Below are 26,585 nucleotides of genomic sequence, written 5' to 3'. Positions count from 1 at the left end.
GAGGTGACCTTTATGAGTTTACTGCGCTCTGATCACGGAGGGGAGGGAGGGGGCAAGAAGGAGTTTGGGCCTTGGCCTTGGGAGAAGACAAGGCTCCCACCTACAGGCAGGGCCGGAGCAGGCCTGTCTCCCCAAGTGACTGTCCCTGCAGCCACATTTCAGGGACCCTTTCCCAGGCCCTCCCTCCTCCCAGAAGTTTCCAGGGCTGAGATAAGGGCAGCTCCAGACTGAAGGTTTCTCCCCCACCCCACCCTCCCCACAGCTCCCCTGGAGAAGGAGCGGCAGCCCCCGCCTCGCCTGGGGGAGCTGACAGTGACAGCTGAGACCCAAGACTCCCTGCGCCTCTCATGGACGGTGGCTCGGGGCCCCTTTGACTCCTTCGTGGTCCAGTACAGGACCACAGACGGGCAGTCCCGGGCGGTGCCTGTGGCTGCAGACCAAAGGGAGGTCACCATAGAGGGCCTGGAGCCCGGCAGGAAATACAAGTTCCTGCTCTATGGGCTCCAAGGAGGACAGCGCCTGGGCCCCGTCCCTGTCCTGGGAGTGACAGGTGAGCAGTCCTGCTTGGCCCTCGCAAACCGGCCTGGGTGGGTTTCCTCGCGCCGGTGCTGAGGGTCTGTCAGGAGTGGGTAAGGCAGAGGGGTGAGGGGGCCCTGCCCAGGGCTTGGGAGACGGGGGGAGCAGCGGGGCCAGAGCTGATGGTGAGGATCGAGGGCTCTGTCAGAGCCGGAGCCGGGAGAGGCAGCACAGCAAGTCCCGAGCTGTGGGCCCAACCCCAGTGCTGCCAGCTGCTGCACCCCGTTACTCTGCTGGAGAGGCTCTTACCTCCGGGCAAGGTGGCCTTGCCCAGATAAAGGCAACCCCCCTCCCTTGGATGAGTCAGGAGTATTTTCTCAAATGGAAAATTACTGGAAAACAAAGCAGGCAAGCGGCATGGAAAGTAAGAGGAGTGGCTCCTCTCCAGACTTCCCAACACCCACCTCAGATCAGCCAGACGGGTGGGGGTGCTGCCAGGATTCGCCCTTTGCGTCCGCTATAGCCAGGTCCACTGCCAGCTTTTCTCAGCTGGGAGGACCATGTGCCCTGAGCTCAGGGAGGGACTGGGTCCCGCCTCAAGCCATTGGCACAGGCCTCCCAGCTGGGGTGGGGGCAGTAGGGCCTGTGCAGACATCTAGAGGGGGCCGTGATGGACATGGGGCGGGGGGGGAGCAGGCGCCGTATTCAGGCGGCAAAGGAGCCCCACAAAGGGTCCCGGGGCCCCTGGGCTGGCGCTCAGAGAGGCGAGGAGTGGCAGGAGTCAGCGCCCAGGCAGGGATGTGGCAGATTCAAGAGAAGCTGCTAGGAGAGCCTCCGTCCCCCTCCTCTCTCCCCTGGCCCCTCAGCCTCGGGCCAGCTCTGCATCCCCTCTGGAGGGTGAGATGGAGGGGAGGGCCCCACTGCACCTCCTGCTCAGCTTCTCCTGGGGCTTCTCCCACACAGCCCCAGAAGAGGACACGCCAGCCCCCTGGCGCCTGGCCACAGAGGCCCCCAAGCCCCCCGAAGGGCCCCGCCTGGGAACTCTGGCAGTGAGTGAGGTGTCCCCGGACTCCCTGCGCCTCTCGTGGCGCGTGGCCCAGGGCCCCTTTGACTCCTTCGTGGTCCAGTATCAGGACGCAGATGGGCAGCCCCAGGCCTTGCTCGTGGGTGGCGACCAGAGCAAGGTCCTCGTGTCAGGCCTGGAGCCCAGCACCTCCTACACATTCTTCCTCCACGGGCTCCACGAAGGGAAGCGCCTGGGGCCCGTCTCCGCCGAGGGCACGACAGGTACCAGGGGCAGGCTCTGTATCTTGGCCTCTAATCTGGAACTGAGGGGCCGAGGGGGGTGCCCAGAAGCGGTGACCATAGGCAAAGGACGGGAGGGTGCCGTGGAGGGAGGACCCCGCACAAAAAGCCTGTAGCCCCGGCTCTGCGCTCTGCCCCCCAGTAGCTCCATTTTACGGATGAGGAAACGGGGCCAGGGTGGGGTGGGGTGGCAGGAAGGGACCTGCCCCGGTCACCTAGCTGGGCTCCTTGTCTCCAAACCCTTCTCTCCCACACACTCTGCAGGGCCGGCTCCCGCTGGTCAGAGCCTGGGAGAGTCAGGGCCCCGCCTGTCCCACCTGTCGGTGACCGACGTGACCACCGGTTCACTGCGGCTCAACTGGGAGGCCCCATCCGAGGCATTTGACTCCTTCCTGCTGCGCTTTGGGGTCCCGTCCCCAAGCACCGTGGAGCCACATCCACGGCCCCTGCTGCAGCGGGAGCTGACGGTGCCAGGGACGCGGCGCTCCGCGGTGCTCCGGGACCTGCGTCCAGGGACCCTGTATACCCTCACGCTGTATGGGCTGCGGGGGCCCCACAAGGCCGACAGCATCCAGGGCACAGCCCGTACCCTCAGCCCAGGTAGGGCCCGTGCTGGGCTCATACGCACGCTGCCCCAAAGTGGGGGTCTTTGTGCTGCGTAGGGTGGGACCCAGTGCCTCAGCCAGAGGAGACGCTGTGAGTGGTGGGGAGCTTGGCGCCTGCAGTGGCTTCTGTTTCTAGTCTAGAGGAAAGGGGGTGGCGGTGAGCATGTCTGGAGGCCGTGGGGCCTGGGGAGAAGGGGGGCACCTGGGCCAGGAACCTCCTGCCCCACGCCCTGACCATCACTCCTGGCGCCCCTCCCCTCAGTTCTGGAGAGCCCCCGTGACCTCCAATTCAGCGAAATTGGGGAGACCTCAGCCAAGGTCAGCTGGATGCCTCCGTCATCCAGAGTGGACGGCTTCAAAGTTTCCTACCAACTGGCGGATGGAGGTGATCCCCTTTGCCCGTGTCCTCACTCCCTCCATTCCTCCCTCGCCCTGCATTCTGCCCGCCCTGCTTCCTCGCTTCCCTGGGCCGCCTCCCACGCCCAGCATGTTTGCAGGGGAGCCACAGAGTGTGCAGGTGGATGGCCGAGGCCGGACCCAGAAACTCGAGGGGCTGACCCCAGGCGCTCGCTACGAGGTGACCGTGGTCTCCATGCGTGGCTTTGAGGAGAGCGAGCCTCTCAGTGGCTTCCTAACCACAGGTGAGAGGGGCTGGGGTGTGGGCAGGAAGACAGGGGAGAAAATGAGGGCGCCGGAGTGCACCCGGGCTGGGCAGGGGCAGTGGAGGCCCCAGTGGCGGACAAGAGGTGCCGCAGGGTTTGGGCAGGTGAGGGGTGAGGAGAGCAGCCGGGGAACAGCTCTGAGCCCCTCCCCTCTCCCAGTTCCTGACGGCCCCACCCAGCTGCGTGCCCTGAACTTGACGGAGGGATCCGCCCTGCTGCACTGGAAGCCCCCTCAGACCCCTGTGGATACCTATGACGTCAAGGTCACAGCCTCAGGGGGTGAGCAGAAGGGCTGAGGCCTCTGGAGGGGCCTCGTTCAGGGCGGGCAGAGCAGAGGGCAGGCTGGGCTCGCGCAGGAAACAGACCTGCAGGTGCTGATGGCCCACCCCACACCCTCAGCCCCCTCTCTACAGGGGTCAGCCCCCGGCAGTGCCGTGGACTATCCCCTGCACGGCCTTGAACTCCACACCAACTACACAGCAACCCTGCGTGGCCTTCGGGGCCCCAATCTCACCTCCCCAGCTAGCATCACCTTCACCACAGGTGAGGCCTGTGAGGTGCCCGGGACGGAGGGGAGAGGAGGTGCGAGAGAGCCAGGGTGGGGCTCCTCCATCTCCATCTTCTTTTCCTTCCTCTCCCTCCCAGGGCTGGAGGCCCCCCAGGACTTGGAGGCCAAGGAAGTGACCCCCCGCACAGTCCTGCTCACTTGGACTGCTCCCCAAGTCCCCCCAACTGGCTACCTGATCACCTTCAACACCCCTGGCGGACAGACCCAGGTGCCCCACCCCTGCCCCTGCCAGGTTCCAGTCCAGGAGGCGCTGCCTCTGCCTCTCCAGGTGGGGCTCCCCCTCCTGCTCCCTGCTCCCCTCTCCCCTGACCTGCCCCTTGTCTGTCCCACAGGAGATCCTGCTCCCAGGAGGGGTCACCTCTCACCGGCTCCAGGGCCTCTTTCCCTCCACCCCCTACAGTGCCTGGCTCCGGGCCATGTGGGGCGAGAGCTTCACCCCGCCCGTGTCCACTTCCTTCACCACTGGTACGTGTAGGCGCTGGGGCCTGCGGCCGGGGCAAGAGGGTAGCAGGTCGAGGGGCTGGACGAAGGACTGGCCCGAGTCTCCTCTCCGCAGGCGGACTGCGGATCCCCTTCCCCCGGGACTGTGGGGAGGAGATGCAGAACGGCGTCAGCACCTCCAGGACCACCACCATCTTCCTCAACGGCAACCGCGAGCGGCCTCTGAACGTGTTTTGTGACATGGAGACCGATGGGGGCGGCTGGCTGGTGGGTGGCAGCCGGAAGCCGGGGGGTCTGCACGGGGTGGCACAGGGCAGGGCTGCTGTGCCAGGAGCCGCAGGCCGACGGTGCCCCCGCCTGCTTCCCAGGTGTTCCAGCGCCGCATGGACGGAAAAACGGACTTCTGGAGGGACTGGGAGGACTACGCCCACGGTTTTGGGAACATCTCTGGGGAGTTCTGGCTGGGTCAGTGCCTCACTGGGGGCTAGGGGGCCAGGGAAGAGATGGGGGCCCTGTGGACACCAGGACGCTGGTAAGAGCACACGTGTCCCTCCCAGGCAACGAGGCCCTGCACAGCCTGACCAAAGCCGGCGACTACTCCTTGCGGGTGGACCTGCGGGCCGGGGAGGAGGCCGTGTTTGCCCAGTACGAGTCCTTCCAAGTCGACTCGGCCGCTGAGCACTACCGCCTCCACCTGGAAGGCTACCATGGCACTGCAGGTGAGGGCCAGGGTGGGAGGCGCGGGAGGGGGCAGGAGGCGGGAGGGGGCAGGAGGTGGGAGGAGAGGCCCTCACTGCTCCGTCCGCCCTCTACCCAGGGGACTCCATGAGCTACCACAGCGGCAGTGTCTTCTCCGCCCGTGACCGAGACCCCAACAACCTGCTCATCTCCTGTGCCGTCTCTTACCGTGGGGCCTGGTGGTACCGGAACTGCCACTATGCCAACCTCAACGGGCTCTATGGGAGCACGGTGGACCACCAGGTGAGAGGCTGCACGGGGGGTGCAGCTCAGAGCTGCGGGCGGGTGGGTCTCAGCCTGCCTGGGTGTGACACGCAGGAGGGGACACGTTACCCAGCCGCTCAGTGCCTCAGGGCCCTTGTCTGTGGCGCGAAACTGTAAGGCCAATTTCACCGAGTTATCTCGAGGAGGTGGTTTATTGGATGTCAAGGGACAGCTCGGGACTCGGCCTCAGTCCTTCGCAGTTGATGGTTATGAAGGAGAGAGGGAGGGAGGCGGATAGATGTCTGGGAGCCGTCCCCCCAGCGTGGGGCAGAAGTGGGCGCCGATGGGACGTCCAGCTCTGACTCGCTCAACAAACCCCTTCCCAGGGAGTGAGCTGGTACTACTGGAAGGGCTTTGAGTTCTCCGTGCCCTTCACGGAAATGAAGCTGAGACCAAGGAGCTTCCAGCCCCCGGGCAGGGGAGGCTGAGCGGCCGCTCCCCGCTCCAGCGCCCACCATGACTGCCGAGCACTGAGGGGTTGCGCTGAGAGAAGAGCCAGGGGCCACCTTCACCATCCAGCTGCCAGCGGAAGCCTTCTCCACCCGCGATCTCACAGCACCATGTTTACAGGGGGGAGGGAAGGGGTTCGTACGGGAGCAATAAAAGGAGGAACTGAAGCACGTGACTGGGGTGCGTCCTGCAGGGTCACTGGTCACAGGTGCTCACCTGGGCCCTGGGCCTTCGCCCCTCCCCCCCCGGGGCTGCAGCCGCACCTGGAAAGGCTGTACCTTGAGGTTGATGCCACTGTGCGGATGGGGCTGCAGCGAAGGCAGGGCGCCCTCGGGCGGCAGCAGCGTGAAGGCCTGGAGCAGTTGCACCAGCACCACGAAGAGCTCGAGGCGCGCCAGCGGCTCCCCCAGGCACACTCGCGCCCCGCAGCCAAAGGCCAGCGCACTGGGGTTCGCGCCAGGGGCCAGGAAGCGGTCTGGGGACCAAAGGACAGACCCAGGTTCAGCGGCCACAGGCGCTTGGCCTCTGCTGCCCCCGTGCCAAGGGCACCCGCCCCACCACACACCTGGCCGGAACTCGTGCGGCTGCTCCCAGACCGTCTCGTCCAGGTGGGCACCTTGGAGGTTGGGGATGACAACGGTGCCCTCGGGGATGTCGTAGCCGAAGATGCTGAGGGAAGGGTGGAGTTAGAGGCCACCAGGACCCCAGTGGGCCAACCCCCTCACCCCTGCTCCTTGGAGTCACCTGCTAGGCCGAGTGGCTCGGTGTGGCAAGGCCAGGGGAACCACGGGCCGCAGACGCAGCACCTCAGCAATGGTGGCGTTGAGCAAAGGCAGCCGGGCACGGTCCTTGTATGGGACTCGGGAGCCCGCAGCTCCAGGGCCCAGCTCGCGATCTAACTCCTCCTGCAGCCGCCACTGAATCTGGGAAATGGGGGCCAGCCTGGAGTCTGGGGTCCAAGCCCTGCCACTAGCCAACCCCAGCTGCCCGGCCTCACCCGTTCTTCAGAGCCACTCACAGGAGACTTTGTGCCAATTAGGGGAGCCCCCTCCCAGCCCACCGCAGCCCCACCTGACCCCCTCCCGCCAACACAGCCTGCATCGGGGTAAAGCGAGCTGGCTTCCTGCTGCCCTGGCCGTGTGGCGGGGAAGCAGCTTTTGCTGCCCCGGGACGTACCTCAGGGTGGTGAAGCAGGTACACCACAGCCCAGGAAAGGGTGTTCGCCGTGGTCTCAGTGCCACCAATGAAAAGGTCCACCACCGACATGTGCACGTGCCCTTCCAGGAGCTGTCCCTGCCCCTCTTCCACTCTTTGCCTCCCCGCCTCCTGAAGCATGTAGTCCAGCATGTCCCTCCACTGGCCGGCCACCATGCTCTCCTGGGGAGGAGAGGGGGACCTTGTCTGAGTACCTGGCTTGACCTGGGGGTTCGGGGGCCGGGAGCAACAGGTCCAGGACTGGCAGGATGCCAAAGAAGCCACCTAGCTCTGGGGCGGTAGCATCGCTGCTGTGGGCTGAGGGGGTCCACGCATGGCTCCCACCTTGTGCCGCCTCAGCTGCTTCTCCACGAGGTGGTCCCTGTTCTCTATGGCCTGCTTCAGCCTCCGGAGGCCAGGGCTGGGGAAGAACTGGGGCAGAGAGCAAGAGCGTGTCGCTGCTGGGAAGGAACCCTGCTCTCCACCGCCACCCTCTCTCTCAGGACCCTGTGGGCCAGGGCTCCACCTCCTCACCCTGAGAAAGGGAACCATGTCCAAAATTTGGATGGACCAGTGCTCCCAAGTTTTCATCAGGTCCTGGACACAGTCGTGAAGGGCATGCACTAAGGTGTCCTCCTGCCGGAAATGGAGGAAATCCTTTCAGATCAGGACCTGGAGAAGGTCAGGCAGCGGCTGAGGGGTGGGTCCAGGCACATGTGAAGGCAAGAGCCTTGACCTTGTCTCCAAAGGTGAGGCAACAGATGATGCTGCAGGTGAGGACAGAGAATTCCTTCTGGATGGTCACGGGGGTCCCCGCCTGGGCTCTCATGCGCTGTGGGGAGGAGCATGAACTCAGTAGGGGGCCTGCCAGGAGGGGGAAGCTGGTGCAGGATGGCTGAGGGGGTCCAGCCTCACCTCACAGAACTCCTGGGTCAGCTGCTCCACCCGGGGCTCCATGGAGCTGCGGACGCCCAGCAGCAGGGCTGAGCGGGTGAGTTTCTTGTGAGCCTTCCAGAACAGGGAGTAGTCCCCTAGCGAGATGTCGGGGCAGTGCTGAGACGCCAGCTTGTCTGTGAGTAGGGGTTGGGGGCGGGGGTCGAACTGACCAAGGAAGTCACGGACCTGACCTTCCCCGCCTCCTGCAGCCCCTGCCCCTTCCTTCAGGAAAGAGCCCCACCCCTTACAGGATGGTATCTGGGGTCTGCCGGCAAAGTCCACCCACTTCCTGACCAAGGCCTCCTCAATGGTCCGCTTGGAGTTCAGCACCACCACATCTGGGGGAGAGGAGACGAGGACATCAGTGGGGAGAGGGCCCCTCCCGGCTGTACGGAGCCGGGGCGGGGCAGACGCTCACCTTGCAGCCCCAGACGGAGCCTGTAGATAGGCCCGAGTCTCTGCGTCAGGCCGAGCAGATAGATGGGGAGGTTGGGCTGCAGCAGGTGCAGGAAGCCGGGCACCAGAGGTGGGAGGTGGAGGTTCCTGAGCTTCCACTGGCCCCACAGCAGGCGTGCACCTGCTAGCAGGGTCAGCAGCAGCAGCAGCCATACGAGCACCATGGCTGGAGACGCGGGCAACGGCCCTGGCCTGGCCACTTATAGCTCCCGAGACCCCCATCCATCTGGCTACGTGCGTGGGTCGCTCTGAGGCCTCCCCCGACTCTTTCCCTCAGGTCCCTGCCCCCTGTCCCGCCCACAGAGTAGCACATTCCTGGAATGGCACCAGTCCCCTTGGCCTTGGAAAATCCACATTTCAAAGAACAGGCCTCTTCCCATTCATCAAGAAGAAAGGAAGGGAAACTCAACCCTGACCTTCTCCAATAGCCAGAATCAGCTTTCTAGCTCCACATCAATCATGCAGGAAAGCGTGTCCACTCTCTGGCCCGAGTCCTCTCCCACTCCCGCACCACCTCGGACCAGCTTTCTGCCACTGAGTTTGTCTCAGAAAATGACAATCCCTGCCTGATGTGCCCTCCGGGAGTACCTGAAGAACAAGATGAAATGGACGTGCCCCGTGTGTTTCTCTTGTAACTTCCAGATGGGGAAACATGGAGCCTAGTTCGCCTGTGTTATCCCGGTTTATAGCTGTAGCCCCAGTGTAGTCGGCAGTAGTGCCCCGTTTCCTTCTCAAAAGCTGCAGGAGTGGAGTTCCTGTTGTGACTCAGTGGGATATGAGCCCCACTAGCATCCACGAGGATGCAGGTCCGATCCCTGGCCTCGCTCAGTGGGTTAAGGATGTGGTGCCGCCTTGAGCTCAGTGTAGGTCACAGATGTGGCTTGGATCCCATGGTGCTCTGACTGTGGCGTAGGCCTGCAGCTGCAGCTCTGATTTCACCCCTAGCCCAGGAACTTCCATAAAAAGTTGGAGAATTATATGGTCCCCCATGGAGCTCTCACCATGTACCTGATACTCTTTGGTTGCAAGACCCACTTGAGCTGACTTGAGTCCCAAATAAGAATTGTTGTACAAATACAGGGTATCTCATGGGACCCAAGAGCAGGAAAGTAGGAGGGACCTCACTGGCCTTGGAAGCCTGGGGATAGGGAATAGAAAAAAGCCCTAGAGAGGGGGTGCTTCCTCACTCTTCATCCCCCCGCCCCCCGCCTTTGTCTGTAGGCCTCTCCTCCCTGTCCACAGTCAGGCTGCTTGTGCTCCAGCTGCCTGCGGAACAGGACTGCCTTTGGGATTAGAGTCCACAGGTTACAGGTCTAGACACAGGGCAAGAGGGGACGGTTTCCAGGCATGACTGAACATGCCCCCCATGGATTCCGAAGTCCTCCAGAAGGGACGTTATAGCCACAGCTGAGATCAGGGGTCCAGCTATTTTGGGAGCTGTTGCCATAAGTGGTGGGGTCCCACTGGACCAAGTAGGATAATCAGGAGCCATTTTCATGGGTGAAGAGGCAGTTGAGGGGCTTATAGGGGAGGGGTCATGCTAAAGAGGGCTGGCAGGGCTCAGTGAGAGCTTGGGGCACCTAGGAGTGGGGGTGATGGCTTGGAGGTGTCCTGAGATCCTCGCATCCCCCAATTCCCCACCCCTGAGCGCAGGGGTGGAGGGTCCTCAGAACAAGGTTGTACCACCAGGGAGCCGAAGTCGAGGTCTCAGCTCTGCCACCCACTAGCTTGAGGAGTGAACTGTTGGTGGAAGAAGCTCAGGCTCAGGCTGGATTCATGCCCAGCATGGGGAGGGGTAGGATTTCTGGGATTGGGCAGCAACAGCTGGCACCTCCCAGCCCCAAGCCAAGTCTTGCCACAACTGTAGTGGAATCTTTGGCTCTCAGAAACGGGTTTATGCCACCACCATGCTGACTGGCTCTGGGGAGAGATCTGGTGGGCAATGACCAGACCGTATAGACAACAGCCCTAGGAAGCCTCGGAAGTGCTGGGGAAGGTCAGAGCTTCTCAAAGTTACATGGAATAGGAGGGCACTCCATTTAAAAAGAAAGTGACCTGGAATGCTGGCAGGCTTGTGACCATCCCTTCATAAACGGGACGCCATTTAACTGACGCCATTTAAATGCCAGTCCCGTCTCTTCCACGCCACCTCCAAGTCCACATGCCAGACATGATGACTTATATGCTGTGCCTCCAAATGTGCTCCGTCCTGCCCCAGGCCTCTGGGCCTTTTAGATTCTTTCTTCTGCTTCCAACATCCTCATCTACCCCTACTCTCTTGGCTTGACTTCTCAGCCCTCAGAATCCAACTTAGATGTCACCACCTCCAGGAAGCCTTCCCGGCCCCCTTCTCATATCCCTCCAGACTGGGTCAGATGCCCAAACTGCGTGCCCCACAGGATCAGACAGAGCCGCACCCACCCCCCGACATTACATTTTTCACAGAGGTTGGCGATCTCGCCCAGGGCATGGCATAGAATGAGGGCTCTGCAAATTTCTGCTGAATGATTGGCAGGCTGCTGAGCTGGCTCATTTTCCATCAAAATTGATCTCGGCAAGTTTCTCTCTCTCCCTCCTTTTTTTTTTCCCCCTGCTCCTGTGGCATGTGGAAGTTCCTGGGCCAGAGATCAAACCTGTGCCACAGCAGTGAATCAAGTGGCTGCAGTAAAAACACCAGATCCTTAACCAGCTGTGCCACAGAGAACTCCTCAGCAAGTTTTTCTAGATGAATTCCTAGGTCAGCCCTGAAGACCCCAGGGGTGCTGCCGAATGGGGGAGAGCTAGGCAGGCAGGCGGGGAGGGCTGACCCCAGAAGAACAGTGGTTCCCCAGCGTGTTGACAGGCACATCAAAGTCGGCCTTCTGGCTTGTTTGAAATCTGTAACTAGATGAAGACATCACCAGAGCTGAGGATTGCACCAGATCTGAGGAAAGTTACCTAATGCTGCTGATAAAGGGATCAAGTATCAAACGAGCTTTCAACAGACCAGGTCTTGGCTGAAAGCAAGACCCCAGACCTGCCAACTGTGTGAGGACAGAGCGGGAGACGGGTGGCTGGACAGCTGCTCATGAGGCAGAAGAGCCAGCTGCTGGCTGAGCACTACCCCCACCTGAGGCCACGGTGACAGGCCACATGGGGGCTGGTGGTGCCCCGCAGGCCAGGAAAAGGGAGGCCTTGGGGTGGGCACTGGGTCATCCGAGTTCAGGGTGACCTGCTGAGTCACAGGGCTGCTCGTGGTGGTCCTGCGAGAGCCTGAGTTCCCCGGGCGTCACCTGGCAGGAGGGGGTGAGTGAAGGCAGAGCTGGACACCCAGCTCTGAGGGCTTCAGATTAGGCAGACCCTGGCCTGGGCCCCCCGGAACCTGGTCTCGGTGCCAGAGACACACACGGACACTCTGTTGCCAAAAGCCTTTATTGGGTGCCTGCTCCTGCCCGGGGCTATGTTCAGGGGACTGGGCCAAGCAAGGATCCAGGGGTGACTTTTCCTGGAGGAGGCAGCAGAGCAGCCCTTACACCTGGCAGCCCTGCGTGCTGTACTCCTGGATGAAGTCTCTGAGCTGGGCACAGGGCTCCCGATGGCGGGTGCTCCGGCACAGGCGCTCAGAGGGCATCTCCTCGATCCAGCAGTTCGAGTCCAGCAGGTACTGGGGGCTGTGGGGGCAACGGGGCGGGCAGCAGGAGTTAGGAGGATGGTCAGGCAGACGAGCACGAGGCACCTGGCCTCTGAGGGGGCAGGGGATCTGTTCCCTCATCAGGGGTGAGGAGAGCAAGAACCCAAGGGGCCCAGAAAACTCACTCTCCCTTGAGGTCGTGGGTGGTCCCGTCCAGGCCCATGATCAGATATTCTTTCCCAGGTTCTAAGTGAAGGCGGCAAGAGGCTCGCACCAGGAAGTTTCGGGCCTGAGCAGCAGCGGCCTTGACATCCTTAGCTGAGAGGAGAAGGAGTTGTCAGAGGGGAGGAGAAGGGGTGGAACAGCGCGGGGCCAGGGGCTTTGCGCCAAGCCTCTCATTTGACCCTCATTGCTCCCCACGCAGAGGTGCCACTGCTGTCCTGATTATTGATAAGCCCAGAGCTTCCAAGGGGCCCAAGGGATCCGAGCTTAGATTTAGCTGACTTTTCACTCTTGCAGGCAGCCAGGCCCCAGAGGTCCCCCCGCCCCCACCTCCCCCCCCAGCCACGCCCACTCATCCCTCCCCTTCTTACTGAAATGTAGGACTTGGGTGATGCTCGTCTCAAAGAGGCGGAAAGCAGCTCTGCTGTCTTCTCGGAGAACCTTCACCTGGAAGGCTGGGGGCGGCCGTAGGGGGTGTTATGAGAAGAGGGGGAAGGTTAGGGCCCCCGAGGCTGAGAGGGCTCTAGGTCAGCACAGAGCGAAAAGGCCACCCGCGGGCCTGGGAGGAACAGGCACACCCAGAGAGAGGGTCAGGGCCCCAGGGCCCGGCGGGAGGACTGACCGTAATCCACGCGGGGCGAGTAGCAGGCAAACTTCATCCTGTAACCATCCAGGTCCTGCAGCCCCCGCTCCAGGGCCCGGCGCTGTCTAGGGCACTTGCCTGCGGTCAAGGGTCCAGATGAGACGGTGGAGGCCCCCACTGGGCCATCTTCCCACCCCCGCCCCCCAGGCCCCGGCTCTTACCCTCGGCGCACTGGCAGACATCAGCCGAGCACAATGTGGACAAGAATTTGCTCTTACTTGGCGCCCCGTAAAACACAGAACATTTGTGCTCTGGAGAAAAGCAGAGAGGGGAGAGTTAGGGCACAGGCCCCCCTCTGCCTCCCCAGTCCCCCGGAGCCACAGGACTCCCCTGGCACCCTTCACGGCCACCTAGCCCAACCTCCCGCATGGCCCCCAAGAGCTCACCGGGGTTGTAGTAGTCGTACAGGACGGCGCTGGCCGGCTGCACCAGCCCGATGGCCACCTCCTGCACGGCTCCAAAGCCCACACACTCCCGGGAGGTAGGGACCTGGCGGGGGGGCAGGGGTGGGGGGAGGTCAGGGACCCACCCCTGGGCCCTGCACGCTGCTGTGATGTCTTTCCTTGGCCCGTCTCAGCTTGGTTCCTGTTGCTCTTATCTTTCATGGCCTTTACATTTTGTTACCTTCCAGCCTCCGGATTTCTAAAAACTGCTCCCCAAGGTCTCTGCTGACTTCACCACCCACGTGGTGACCTCGTCCCAGTCTCCTCCACAGAGTCTCACATCACAGACGCGTTCTCTGTGACACTTGCCCTAAGCTGAGGATCAGCGTCTGGACCACCCTGGTTTCTGACCTGGTACTTCCTGATGTCCCCTCTCCCTCCCTCTAGAGGTTTGGTCCGGCCCTGGGCCTGGCCCTCCTCTGCGCTGCCCTGTGGAGGCCTCACCACTTCCTGGCTCTCTCTCCCCAAACTCTGCAGGCTGGTGATTTCCAAACAAAACTTTCAGCCTTATTCTTTTTCTTTCTTTCTTTCTTTTTAGGGCCGCACCCACGGCATATGGAAGTCCCAGGCTAAGGGTCAGATCAGAGCTGCAGCTGCCGGCCTTCACCACAGCCACAGCGAAGCGGGATCAAGCCACATCCGCGACATACACCACAGCTCCCGGCCATGTCGGATCCTTAGCCCACTGAGTGAGGCCAGGGATTGAACCCAAGTCCTCATGGGTACTAGTTGGGTTCATTTCCTCTGAGCCACAACGGGAACTCCTCAAATTCTTGCATTAGGATTTTTGCAGGATGTATTAACTTCTCCAGGTTTACTGTGCTTGCCCCTGGCCCCGACCCACTTACCATCCTAACAGCCTTGCTTTGTCACTGATGCAGCTGAGGCCTCCCTTATCAGCCACAGCCTAACGACGGGTGCTACCACTCTGCCCATCCTCCCTGACCCCACCACTCGTGGGGACCAGCTGCTCTCCTCGTGCCCACACTGGCCCAGAACCTGGTGTCCTGCAGTTCTCCTCCTAAGCTGCATGGTGAGTTCTGGTCTTGAAATCCTCCTAGTTCCTCATTTTCACCGTGTTCACCCAGACTCCTCTACCTGGCTCCTCAAGATATGAGGGCCTGTCCCCTCTGCTCACACTGGGCAGGGACGGTCTCCCCAACCACGAAGACCTGCCTAATGGTATCACAGTATTAATGGGCCTTTTTCATATTTTCTTGAAGAGGTTACAGTAAATGTTCCAAAAAAATTTTTTTGAGGGTCACCAGAGAGTTGACAACATTATATCTATATAATATATAATTCTATACACACACACACACACACACACATGCTTTGGCTTCTCAGGGCCTCACCATTGGCATATGGAAACTCCCAGGCTAGGGGTCGAATCGGAGCTGCTGCTGCCGCCAGTCTACACCAGAGCCACAGCAACGCCAGATCCGAGCCTCATTTGCAACCTACACCCTAGCTCACGGCCAAGCCAGATCCTTAACCCACTGAGCGAGGCCTGGGATCCAACTTGCATCCTCATGGAGGGTAGTCAAATTTGTTTCCGCTGAGTCACAAGGGGAACTCCAGAGAGTTGATAACTTTGTTTTAGCCAAATAAGGCCAAGAAAAGACAAAAACAACTCATCTAGGATCACCATCGTTTTAAAAAACAAAATACGCTTTTATATCCAAACCAAAACCCGCAAGAAGGTCTACAACCTAAAAACCAAAACGAAGGCGGTCCCTGAAGTGGACCAAATCCATCTTTACGAAAGGCTCAGACCCAGCTCTTCCCTGCTGATGGGCACTGGGCCCCAAGCCGCCCACCTGCAGGCATCAGGCCCCCAGGCCGCCACTACCTCAGCTCTGGCCGGCTCCTGTCCTGCCTCCTGGCTCCCGTCACAAGTTCTCTCTAAGGGCACTAGCGTCTGCTACCTGTTGGGAAACCCCTTAGCCCCAGCTCAGGAAACCCAGCGCCACGGTGACCCCCTCTGTCACCAGCCCCCCGCCCCACCCCCGACTCACCGAGTCGAAGTACAGCAGGACATGGGGCCCCTCGGTCTCAAAGTGACTGACGTACCGGTCAGAGAGGGAGGTCAGCTGCGGGGAAGGGGAGCTGGTCACAGGGAGATAGGCTCGCACGCCCCTGCCCAGGACAGGGCTCAGCAGCGGCAGGGTGGGGGCGGTGCTGCGGAGCTGGGGCAGGGCTCCTGAGGGCACACGGGGTCCCTCTGGGTGACTGGCCACACCTTCTCCAGGTCAGCCCGCTCGGCATAGAATCCACTCAGGAGGGTGATGTCCGCGATGGCCATGCCCGACAGCCCCACCTGGCCGTTCCGCCTGCAGAGACATGGGCCCTGTTGTCCGGGGGTCCCCTCTGCCAGGTTGTGGACACCCAGCCCCACCTCGCTCCTGCCCCTGACCCCCACCAGCCCAGCAGCGCCCCCCGAGCTCACCAGATGCACACGGTGTACTGCACCCTGGATTCCTGCTCTTCGGCCACCTTGGGTGCCTCCCTCCTGCGGCGGTTCCTCCGGCCGTCAAACAGCTGCAGGGGCGTCACGGGCTGGGAGTGGGCCCCAGGGTCATCCTGGGCAGGAAGGTCCTCGTACTCGTATTCCTCGTAGTCCTCGTTCGCCTCCACTGCGAGGGGATAGCGTTGGCGCTCCACCCCGGCCCCAGACCCTCAGGGACCCACGGCCTCCGACCCCAACACTCACACATGTACTCGACGTGGCCCTTGACCGTCACTTCGATCTGAAGGTCCTGGCAGGTGGTGTTCTTCAGGTCTATGACATTGTAGGCACGGAGGATCTGGCTCAACAGGGGACGGGGAGAGGACATGGGATGTTTGGGGCCGAAGACCTCTCTCCAGAGCCAAACCAAAGGGTACCTCCCTGGGCTAAGGGATTGGAGGCCTCCAGTCCCTTCTCGAGCCCTCCCGGCTGTCCGGAAATAGGAATGGGCCCAGGCGTTGGGTCAGACGGTGACACAGAGTGGAGAGCAGGGACCTGGCCTGGGGCGAGTGCGCTACACCTGCACAGAGGAGGCTAGGACGGAACGTTCAGGAAAGGCTTCTGGCCGAGCCTTGAAGGAGGAGAATGAGTTTGTCACGTGGGACAAGAAGCAGGGGAAACACATTCCAGGCAAGGCCTGAGGAGGTGAGGGGATCTGTCTGGCTGGGCAGGTGGGCAGGGCTGGGGTGGGAGCAGAGGAGAAGTTTCTGGGGTCATAAGGATGGGCTTGGGTTGGGGGGGCACTAAGACGGCCTCCAGAGTGGCGGCCAGGCTCCTGGTGGGGAAGGGACTCCATCAGCCAGACAAGGGGACACAGGAGGGAGAAGGGGTTGGGGGCACAACCGTGTCTGAGGTGCTGTAGGACACCGGGACCGGAGCTTGGGGGGGAAGCTGGGATTGAGGTGCCTGGTGTTGGAGCAGCAGCACCAAGGTGTCAAGGGGACGACAGGGACCCAGCAAGGGTGCAGACCAGAGCTGGGGGGAAGCGCAGGGGACCCCAGGGTGTCTTCCTCCTCCCCAGCCATGGGCTCTGCCTGCCGGGCTCCCACTCAAGAACCGGCTTTGATCCTGCCGGCCCCAGGGGCCCAGGGCTGCCAGCTCTCACCTTCAAGGTTCCTTTGCTGTTTCCTCCCACCTTCACATTAATCTTGCTGCCCAAGGAAAACTTTGGGAAACAGAAAAGGGAAAGAGATGTGAGAAGAGCTCATGGTTGCTCCAACATACCTCCTCCCAAAAAACAACCCCGCCTCCTCGCCTGCCTCGCATTTCCACAAAGTTTCCGCCTTTGCCTGCATTACCTCACTGCAGCCTCCTAAAACTGCTGTTGGGTAGACTCTGCCTGTATCATTCTCCTTTTTTTTTTTTTTTTTTTTTTTTTTGCTTTTTCGGGCTGCATCTGCAGCATATGGAGGTTCCCAGGCTAGAGGTCTAATCAGAGCTACAGCCACCGGGCTACACTACAGCCATAGCAACGCCAGATCCCAGCCGCATCTGTGACCTAGACCACAGCTCAGGGCAACACCGGGTCTTTAACCCACTGAGAGAGGCCAAGGATCGAACCCACAACCCCATGGTTCCTAGAAGGATTTGTTTCCACTGCACCACAATGGGAACTCCGCCGTACCATTTTCGGATGAGAAAAATGAAGCTCAGAGGCTCAGTGACTTTCTCTAGGTCACACTGCCTGTCAGTCTTCCCACAAAGATAACAGAAAGGTGCCCGGGGCTAGGGACAGCTTCTGGCCTGGCCGAGGTAGGTCCCGATGCCATGGCAAGCCAGCTGTTTCACCTGCAGCTCCTCCTCCAGGCCTTTCACTTGGTGGTTGGTCAGCCGCACCACGTGGGACTTGAACCCCCCGCGGGACATGGAGCTGAGGGTCACGTTGAGCTCCTTCTCCTCGGTGGTGTGCGACAAGATCCAGTACGCAGACAGGGCGTCCAGGGCGATCACTGTGTCCTGGGGAGGTTGGGCCAGGACTCAGGCACATGGTCTCAGGACCACCCACCCCCCAGAGCCCCAGGGCAGCCCCTACCTGGGTGCTGCGGAATCCCCCTTTGTAGCTGCCCTGGCGGGTCAGCCAGGATGCGGTCTGGTCGGCCATCTCGGCCTTGCCCTCTCGGATCAGCAGGTGCAGCAGGGCATAGGCTGTGGTTTCAATCCACAGGGCCGGGGCCTGGGGCATGGGGTCTGTTGGTCTCTGAGGAGCCGGCGTGGGTGACAAGGTGTTGCTCTGAGAACTGGGGACTGTGCCCCAGAACAGATGATCTGGGAGAGAAAAGAGACCCACGCATGAACAGGCACCTGGCCCTTTGACGTTCGCCCGCGAGGCTCTCCGATTCTACTGCTGTCATCCCTGCTTGTACCCTGAGTCCCTTGGGGGGTCTGCATTCTTTCCTCCCCGCCCCCTCACTGGCTCACTGCCAGGACCCCTCACCGCCAATCTTCTGGGCCATGGCCATGAGGTTGTTGTGGGCAATATCCTGCAGTTGCTCGGGGGCCCCGGACAGCGACAGCGCATAGGCCGAGATGGCAGCTGCGTGGGAGCCCAGGAGCCCGGAAGACACTTTCTCCCCCAAGAAATCATTTGCTGTCGAGATAGCGTTTTCCTAGAAGAAAGTGGGGAGGAGGTGTGAGGGCTGGACACAGGGGTTCCTGAGGAGCAAGGCGGTCGTTGAGGGGCAGCCACATGGGTCTTACCACCCTCTTAAACTGCTCCGCATTCCTGTCCTGGAAGACGGCCAGCCCGTGATGAAGGGCGATGACCACGAAGGCTGTGAGCGCCACCTTCTCGTCATTTCCCACCAAGCCCCCCTGGGTGAAGGCGGGAAAAAAGGAGATGTCAGCCGGGAGGGGGAAGGGGCAGGGAGCGTCCTGGGCGCCGTGGCCCAGCCTCCCAGCCCCGCACCTGCATGTCCCTGTGGATAACAGGACAGGGGTCGTGGAATGACCCGTCCTCCTTCTGCTGCAACAGCAGCCACGCGGCCGTCTCCTGCAACTTTTCGGGTGAGCCGCCCACCTGTTCCTGGGCCAAACTCAGTACCTTCAGCACAAAGGCCGTGAGCCTAGAGGGGAGGGATGGATGTCTGGGGATAGGGACTGGTCCCCGAGGGGACACGGCCCCGCTCTCCCCTAGTACCTGGCTCTGCCCCCACCGGCTCTGGCCCCTCTCAGACACCCAGAACCACTCTCCCAACCTCACCAGGTGCTGCTTTCCCGATGCAACCAGGCCCCATAGGAACCATCATTTTTTCGAAATTCCTGGATCCGCGTGTAGCCTTGGAGAGGAGAAGCAGCTGCTAAGGTGACACTGAGCCTCCCGCTGCTTGGGCCCAAGGCCATGCTCCCCAGTTCCACTGGACCCCCCCCCATCTAGCCACCTGGGCTGCCCATCTTCCATTAATTGCCCTCTCCTGGCCCCCCTGTCAGCTTGCTGTTGCACCCAGAACCTTTCTGGATCAGATCCACGGCGTGGTCCTTGGTCTCAGGGGGCAGTGTGCTCCATTGCTCTGTCTTGTCCAGGTAGCGGGAAGCAGCCAGCGTTGGAGCCAAGTAGAACATGGTTTGTTCCGCGCAGCCCCGAGGAAGCCTCAGGAGGGAGGCCAGGCCTCCTGGTGACAAGGCCCCCTCAGAGCCCAAAGTGTCCAGTGGATCTGAGGCTATTAGGGGAGGGAGAGGGTTAAGGGTCAGAGAACAGGTCTGGGGACTCAGGGTCAGAAGGTCATGGAGTTATGAGATCAAACCAAGGTCCACAGGTTTAAATCCAAGGGTGGCCACTGGGAAGGGACTGGAGGACACTCCCACCTGTGAGACGGACAAAGCTCCTGAAGTCTCCATCGGGGATAACATTGGGATCCGAGTGGCCAGGAATTTCCAAGTTCCGGCCTAGGACGTCTAGGGAGATGAAAACGTTGGCAGTCTGTCCTGCTGTCCACATTCCCTGCCACCTCCCACCCTCTTAGGACACGGATGGCTCGGGTGGGGGGTGTCACTCACTCTGGGGGTTGAGTGCATAGACAAGCTCCTCCTGGTGAATGGCCCCTTCATTCTGTCTCGGGCAAAACACAGCTGTGAGAGGTCACACAGGAACACAGCCTGCCCCTCCCACTGCAGGCCCCCCAGGGCTTGGCGTGTGAACTTCGGGATGGAGTTAGATCAGAATTGTAGAAGATGCAAACAGACCAAAGCAGTGGGTTTGCGTGTTGGACTTCTGTCCTGGCCAGTAGAGAGGGTGCTGGGGTCGGGGGGTAAATCCAGGAGCCTGAGGATCTAGAGTCAGGGTGTTCCACTCACTGCAATTTGTAGAATCTTAGAAACTGCGTCCCCGACAGGGAAATCAAAGGATCCTCGAGCCACCACCTTCAGGGACACAGCAGCGGCTGATATGGGCACCACAGAGAAGCCAACGGGCCGGGCAGAACCTGCAGGCACCAGCACCTGCTGGGCGAGCCCTCCGCCCCCAGCCAGGCACAGCCCCTCCACTGGGGAGACGTGGACGCTCACCTGGGGGCAGGAAGAGGGGGAGGGCCAGAGCCCCGGCCCAGTTAGACTCCCCAGCCCTCGCCTGCCCGGCCCCCAACCCACCACGCTGTGCTCGGGTTCCCGAGAGGCCTCACGGGCACATCCTTATCCAGGTAGTTGTAAAGCACAGGCCGCAGCTCGAGCTGCTCAAAGCGGTGGATGGAGACAGGCAGGCGGAGGTGCAGGTGGAATTCGCGGAACACTCGGACCCGAGCCGGGGTCGCCACACACAAGCCTGACAGATGGAGGAGGCAGATGTGAGAGGCCTGGGGGCGTCACAGCCACAGGGTGCCGGAGGGGTGGGGCACGGGGGCTGCCCCAGCTCTGCCCGCCCCCCCGACCCCCGGCCCTGCTCTCTGGCCCCCCAGCCCCAGCGCAGGCGTGCAGACCTCCCCAGGTCTCTGCCCATCCTGCCTACACTAAGAGCGAAGGAGGAAGCAGGGAGCCTGGATCAAGGGGGAATGGAAGAGGGTGACCGCACCTGTGCTTTTGGACAGGCTCACGCCGTGGATCTCCCACGTGGTCAGAGAGTCCGGGAGCAGCAGTGACAATCTGCGGTGGGAAAGGCGAGAGGCTCCTTGACCCTCCAGGCCGACTCCCGAGGCGGCGAGAGACAAGGCCAGGCCCGCCACACGCACTCACTGGAGGGAATGGGGCACTTCCTCCACCCTCCACAGCCAGTTCTCGGGGAAGAAGCTGCGCACGGGGATGTCATCCTCCTCGATCAGTTCCTCCTCCTGCAGGAGCTCCATGGCTGGGGGACCAGGGTGGAGGGCAGTGAGGACCCGACCGTTCTGCCCCTCCAGATGCCCCCACCAGGCCCCTGCCAGTCTCACCTCGGGCAAAGCCCCCCTGGCCCCTGCGTGTCTTCTTGCGCAGGGCTTCAGCAAACTGGCAGCAGGACAGGAAGGGCTCCTGGCAGGCCGGGTTTTTCACACGGGCCACCCGCTCGGCACAGGTGCGTGCCATGGGCAGCTGGGTCAGCCCATCCTGGCAGCAGCGCTTGGCCAAGGGGGAAGAGTACCGGCCCACTGCGGGACCCGGCCAGGGCAAGCGTGAGGGAGCAAAGAGAAGACGCACCTCAACTCCCAGCCTGACGGCTAGATAACACCCTGAGGGACCAGGAACTCCAGAGCCACCAAAGGAAAGTGCCTCCCCCGCCACCCCCATCTCCAACCTCAGATCATGGACCTCTGCAGCCACCACCACCCTGGCTCACTCGGGAGTGGAGGGGCCAACACAACTCACGAATCTCATTAATCGCCGTTTGGAAGTTCACGTTTCTCTTTCTCCGGATCTTTGTCTTCTTGGGACAGCCCAGACCTGGTAGAGAGCAGGACTGCAGCCATCCTGATGGCATGGGGCCTCCCCTCCCTGCTCCCCTCCCCTGCCCAGACCTCCCTGCCCTTCTTTCTTCTTTTTTTTTTTGTCTTTATACTGCTGCACCGGATGCATATAGAGGTTCCCAGGCTAGGAGTTGAATCAGAGCTGCAGTTGCTGGCCTATACCACAGCCGCAGCAATGCGGGATCCCAGCCGCATCTGTGCCCTGCACCACAGCTCACAGCAACACCGGGTCCCCAACGCACTGAGCGAGGCCAGGGATCGAACTTTTGTCCTCATGGATGCTAGTCAGATTCGTTTCCGCTGCACCACCACGGGAACTCCCCTTCCTTCTTCTTTATCTTCCCATCCCCACCCCCCTTCCTCCTCTGTTCTCACTCTTTCTGGTTGGGGTCAATTGGTCTCCATCAGAAAAGGCCAGACCGGCTGCCTCAAACACCTGAGTGGCACTGTCCCCACCTCCAGGACCACAGCCAAGGTCATAGTGATTTATAGCTTCAAAGACCTGGTGAGAAAAGGCAGGGATGTTGCAGAGACACCAGTGACCATGGGCTGGACCAGCCACTCAGCTGCAGGTGAGAGGGCAGCGTGCGGACAAGTATGAGAGACACAGAGAGCGGGGGGGTCAGAGGCCAGGGGGGCCAAGGCTCAAGGGAGGACTGGGGGGGGTGTCCACGAGTGAGATTCGGGGCCCAGGGCAGCAGGACAATGAGCTGTGGAGGGGCAGGGTTAGGGAAAGGGCTTGACACACCTTGGCCATGTTGAGGGGCTTGTGGGACTTGCTGCCCACGGCATACAGAGCCGTGTCCACAGCTCCCAGCGCCACCAGGGCTGGAGAATCCGTTTGCAGGCGGATCTTTAGAGTCTCGCCAGGATGGTACGCCTTGCCACTGTCCACGTTCAGCTCCAGCTGGCAGAGGTGGGAGGTGGGGGGCAGTCAGGCTGGGGAGAACTTCTTTCGGTCTTGGGCATCCTCAGGCATCCCAACTAAATCCACGTCCTATCTGCAATTGTCTCCCCCTTCTCTGAACCTGCTAACGCACGCACGCATGCATGGCAGTTACCTTGCCCTCGCAGGCCCCAGCCTGGATGTCCACTCGCAGGGAGTTGGCCACCGGGAGGCCCCCTTGGTAGTAGAAGGCCACGAAGTGGAACGAGGGCACCAGGTGATGGTCCACAAACACAGAGACAGAGGTCAGGTCCCTCCTGAGCTCTCGATGCACAGACACGATCTGGCCCCGGGAGAGGATCTGGGGCAAGAGTGGGGTCTTCCTCATGGCGCGTCCTCAGCCCGGGGCTCTTTCCTGCCCCGAGGTCCCCTGCACCCCGTCCTCCTCCGCAACCCAGCTCGTGCGCACCATGTAGTAGAAGTGAGAGAAGCTCCCGACGAGGCCCATGGCTCGCAGGTTTAGGTTAAGTGTGTCCCCGACTTTAGGGGGTCGAGTGTCCAGCTGCTCAATGGACAGAAAGCCGGGGCTTCTTGGCGGGGGGGCTCTCACGATGATCGTGCCTGTGGCGGGATGGGGGGAGCCTGCAGACACCTAGAGAGAGGGGAGCAGGGGTGGTGGGGTTGGCGGCAGGGACCCAGGCACCCAGCTTCTCGCCCCAGCCTGGGACCCTCTCTCGTTCCGCACCCCCTCCCACGAGGGGGGCCCTACCGAGAGCTGCATTTCCGAGATGGTCTTGGGGATGCCAATGGGAACAGTGACGTGGCCCCTCTCGTCTGTGTTCTGTTGAAAATCCTGGTTTTTAGGAGCAGATCCAGAAAACAACTTGGCAGAAACCTTGACGGGAATGCCAGCGGCTGGGGAGCCTGACACATCTCGAACCAGGGCCTAGGGGGGGTAAGGGCGGGGTGGGGGAAAGTGCAAGGCCAGTGAGACCCTGCGCCCTCCTGACCACCTCCCTTCTCCCAGCGCTCAACCTCCCTCTTCCAGAAGGAACCTGCAGCAGAAAGGGGGCCCCAGGTATGAGGTGTCGCTTGGTTTTGCTTAGATCCAAGGAGAAGGGAGATGACACGAAACGCCAGGATGTGAGCTCTGCCTCCTCCATCTCCCCGCCTGCAAGACACAGGGTGGACAGAGCTGGACAACAGAGACCCAGGGAGAGAGGAAAAGGGGAGCCAGGGGAGGCAGCTCAAGTGTTTCCCACCCACAAGAGTGAACTCCTCGGGGCACAGGCCTCCTATTCCTCTCCACATTTGCTGAGGCCAACACAGGACCCAGCACTCAAACGGTGCCTAACATGTGTCTGCTGGATGGATGGAAGGATGGATGGTGGGTGGATGGATGGATGGAGGATGATGGATGGATGGATGGATGGATGGATGGATGAATGACAGATGGATGATGGATGGGTGGGTGGAAAAAAAAATAAACTGAGACAGGGGAAGGTGCCCCTTCCCCAGAAATGCAGTTGGAGAGAGGTAGTCTCCTGGCTCTTTCCTGGCTCTGGGGCCCAGATGAAGAGAAGGGTGGTGTTGGTGCTGGAGCACAGAGGGTTACCTCAAGGTCAGAGGTGAGGGTCTTGGGTTACAGTCAGGGGGAGCCACTCACCTGGAGACTCAATGACGGCTGCAACAACATAGAGGCGCTTCCCTGGGAGGTCATTAATTGTAATATTAAGCTTTTGCAGCGCACCCTGCACCTTGGCCTCTGGGAGGGAAATGTGACACTGGCCCTCTACCAGCTGGAGCAAAGGAGAAAACAGAGCAGGGAATGAGACGTGAGTCCTCCCCCCACCTCCTCCCCTCCCTCGCCCGCCTCCCCTACCCAGCACACCCCCACCCTCCTTCCTACCTTGGTCTGATTCTCCAGCCCCCGAAGGAAAATCTTTTTATCATCCTCATCCAGGAGCCCAAAGCGTACATATGCCACCCCCTGCACTGGCTTCCCGTAGACGTACCTGCCACCACGGAGAGAGGGGTGGAGGCTGAGGGCTGGAGGGAATAACGGAGTGGGCTGGGAGGGAGGAGGGCTGGGGCGGGGGAGGGAGTGGGGTTCCAGGGCACGTACATCTGGGGAACATGAATGGGGAGCCCTGGGAGCAAGGCCTTGCTGGGGGGCCAGGGGGTGTTACCTGGCTTGGATGACCATTTGGATTTCATTAAGAAAGCCAGGCGCTGTCAGGATGTAGGGCTGTTCGGGAGTGATCGTCACCTCAAAGTTGGGAAGGACTGACCAAGGGCAAAGTGAGGGCAGATCAGACTCTTGTGAAAAGACCCTCTTTTTTTTTTCTTTCTTTTTTTTTTTTTTTAATTTTAGGGCCACACCCACAGCATAAGGAGCTTCCCAGGCTAGGGGTCAAATCAGAGCTGCAGCTGCCAGCCTATGCCACAGCCACAGCAACGCCAGATCCAAGCCTCATCTGGGACCTACACCCTAGCTCACAGCAACACCAGATCCTTTAACTCACTGAGCGAGGCCAGGGATCCAACCACATCGTCATGGATACTAGGCAGGTTCATTACCACTGACCACAACGGGAACTCCCTGAAAAGACCCTTTAGGGACTCCTCCCCCCTCTTGGCTGGGGCAGCCCCATCCCCTGACCCTGCCCTGTCCCCACCCTCACCCCTTATTCCCTGCAGGAAAGGGGCTCTTACCATATTTCTTCACCTCGAACTGGGTGCTGCTGTTGGAATCCAGGCCATCTGAGAATCGGGCTGAGATCTTCCAAGTTCCTGGCCTGAGCACAGACAAGGCGGGCGGACTCAGCCCATGTGTGCGAGAGGCCAGCTGAGGGCCAGGGACCCCGCCCCCCCAGGAAGAGGGGAACCAGAGGCCCAGGGGGCTCCGGATGTGACTGGGTGGACGTGGGAGTTGGGGAGGTGGGAGGGAGCAGGTGGGGGTGCTCACTCGGCGATGTCTGGGATCACTAAGTCATCCTGGAAGATGGACGAGGGGACATACACCTCCTTCTTCCGCACGAGGAGGCCATGAGAGTTCTGCGATGGGAATGGAAGCGGTCAGGGTCGGGGATCCGATCGGCAGCCCTGGCCGATCCGGAAGGTCAGAGGTCAGGGACTCACCTCCACCATGACCGTGAGGGTTTCTTCCGTCGGGCGCATCTTCTGATCCAGAGCAAAGACCCGGTACCGAACTGGAAATGGAGGGTGAGGACGTGAGCCAGAGGCCAAGTGCCAGGAGAGGGTGGGCCCTGGCCCTGGGGCCCCTTCCAGGGAGCGTCGGGGAGGAGAATAAATATTTGGGAAGCAGCCTTCCTGTGGGGTACTTTCCAGGGCTGTGGGTGCCATCACTCAAGGGGCTGGGAAGGGCTGCGAAGTGGGGGCCCCGGGGCTGAAACGCACCCCGCTGGCCCGGGTTATAAACGGGCTGGTCAGTCTGCAGAAAGATGTGCCCCCGGCGAGAGGAGAAGAACAGGTTGACTCCCTGAATGTTGGTCTTTTTGGACAGATAGTCCTTGAGCCATGATGACTGGGCCACCAGTTGCACGTCGGGGGCTCTGCGGAGAAGATGGAGCCCACACTCCTTGGCGCCTGCCACGGAGATCTGCCCAGAGAGGGAGCGAGAGTGGGTCAGAGACAGAGCAGAAGGAAAAAGAGACCCTGAGACAGAACCGGGGGAGACCCTGGGCTGGGAGGAGGGGAGGGGCGTTGGGAAGGAACAAGAGCACAGAGGACAGTGTGGCAGGCGGCAGGTGGTGGCGGCAGGGAGCGGCGGCCGTTACCTGGAGGCTGAGGAGTACAAAGTCTCTTTCTGAGCTGAGGCTGAACTCCACTTTTGGGGAGCAACGGTCACGAGTGCTGGATGGGTTTCTCAGGAACACCGATCCTGTCACCACCTGTCCTGGAGGAGCATCCTGGAGCTGCACCCCCACTGACAGGGGGACCCCCAGGTGAACCACAGAAGGAGAGAACAGGAGCAACCTGGGAAGAACAGGCGGGAGTCAGCAGCCACCCCACCTCAGGCCCCTCCACCCCTCACCCCCGAATCGGGTCCCCCTGCCCCACCCCACGCCTGCTGTCCCCTCGCCAGCCCTGGCCTTGCTTGGGGTCTCTAGCATCCTGCTTCCAGGACCTGGGCTTCTGCAGAGACAGGGCAAAGAAGCTGGATGCCCAGATCAGCACCCAGAGGAGCCTCATGGCTGGAGGACTCAGGAGGGATCAGACCTGTCTGTCCGCCTGCTCCTTTCTGGTCACC

At 61.2% G+C, this 26,585-nt stretch overlaps 3 protein-coding genes across 23 annotated transcripts in view; 1 reads left to right on the top strand and 2 right to left on the bottom strand.

The window, feature by feature from the left end:
• TNXB (tenascin-X) overlaps nt 1-5,724 on the top strand; it is a 66,943-nt gene extending 61,219 nt beyond the window's left edge. For 14 of the 15 annotated variants that reach the window (XM_021098340.1, XM_021098334.1, XM_021098339.1 and 11 more), the window contains 14 exons: nt 263-550; nt 1,480-1,803; nt 2,086-2,421; nt 2,689-2,811; nt 2,924-3,067; nt 3,248-3,367; nt 3,488-3,631; nt 3,734-3,864; nt 3,989-4,121; nt 4,213-4,364; nt 4,466-4,562; nt 4,655-4,816; nt 4,915-5,078; nt 5,426-5,716. In XM_021098340.1, the coding sequence (XP_020953999.1) occupies nt 263-550; nt 1,480-1,803; nt 2,086-2,421; nt 2,689-2,811; nt 2,924-3,067; nt 3,248-3,367; nt 3,488-3,631; nt 3,734-3,864; nt 3,989-4,121; nt 4,213-4,364; nt 4,466-4,562; nt 4,655-4,816; nt 4,915-5,078; nt 5,426-5,527 (2,420 nt within the window). In that variant the 3' untranslated portion in view covers nt 5,528-5,716. 15 annotated transcript variants of the gene reach the window in all.
• On the bottom strand, nt 5,233-8,459 carry CYP21A2 (cytochrome P450, family 21, subfamily A, polypepide 2). 7 transcript variants are annotated; one of them, NM_214433.1, is given in 10 exon segments: nt 5,762-6,024; nt 6,115-6,218; nt 6,294-6,472; nt 6,726-6,926; nt 7,089-7,175; nt 7,278-7,379; nt 7,480-7,575; nt 7,659-7,813; nt 7,928-8,017; nt 8,098-8,299. In NM_214433.1, coding segments are annotated over 10 exon segments (1,479 nt in total).
• On the bottom strand, nt 11,537-26,578 carry C4A (complement C4A (Rodgers blood group)). Its single transcript, NM_001123089.2, is given in 41 exon segments — nt 11,537-11,785; nt 11,931-12,063; nt 12,339-12,422; nt 12,590-12,688; nt 12,772-12,861; nt 12,997-13,099; nt 15,072-15,146; nt 15,296-15,386; nt 15,503-15,689; nt 15,767-15,860; nt 16,668-16,727; nt 17,351-17,518; nt 17,595-17,827; nt 17,997-18,168; nt 18,260-18,373; nt 18,468-18,624; nt 18,762-18,837; nt 19,009-19,218; nt 19,364-19,453; nt 19,556-19,607; nt 19,853-20,062; nt 20,176-20,315; nt 20,562-20,632; nt 20,723-20,834; nt 20,917-21,111; nt 21,329-21,403; nt 21,802-21,928; nt 22,175-22,333; nt 22,488-22,673; nt 22,782-22,964; nt 23,082-23,258; nt 23,368-23,483; nt 23,979-24,111; nt 24,222-24,327; nt 24,502-24,598; nt 25,028-25,110; nt 25,281-25,369; nt 25,454-25,524; nt 25,733-25,934; nt 26,113-26,311; nt 26,463-26,578. Coding segments are annotated over 41 exon segments (5,226 nt in total). The 5' UTR covers nt 26,528-26,578; the 3' UTR covers nt 11,537-11,643.

This window comes from Sus scrofa, chromosome 7 (genome assembly GCF_000003025.6).
Source record: "Sus scrofa isolate TJ Tabasco breed Duroc chromosome 7, Sscrofa11.1, whole genome shotgun sequence".
NCBI classification, from domain to species: Eukaryota; Metazoa; Chordata; class Mammalia; order Artiodactyla; family Suidae; genus Sus; species Sus scrofa.
This window is presented reverse-complemented; position numbering and strand designations above follow the sequence as displayed.

Excerpts from the sequence above, each read along its gene's own strand:
- CYP21A2 (XM_021098321.1), bottom strand. The coding sequence starts at position 8,299 with ATGGTGCTCGTATGGCTGCTGCTGCTGCTGACCCTGCTAGCAGGTGCA. Across the intron at positions 6,927-7,088 it reads AGCAGCTGAGGCGGCACAAG|GAGAGCATGGTGGCCGGCCA; the intron begins GTGGGAGCCATG and ends TCTCCTCCCCAG. Across the intron at positions 6,219-6,293 it reads CGAGCCACTCGGCCTAGCAG|CATCTTCGGCTACGACATCC; the intron begins GTGACTCCAAGG and ends CCCTTCCCTCAG.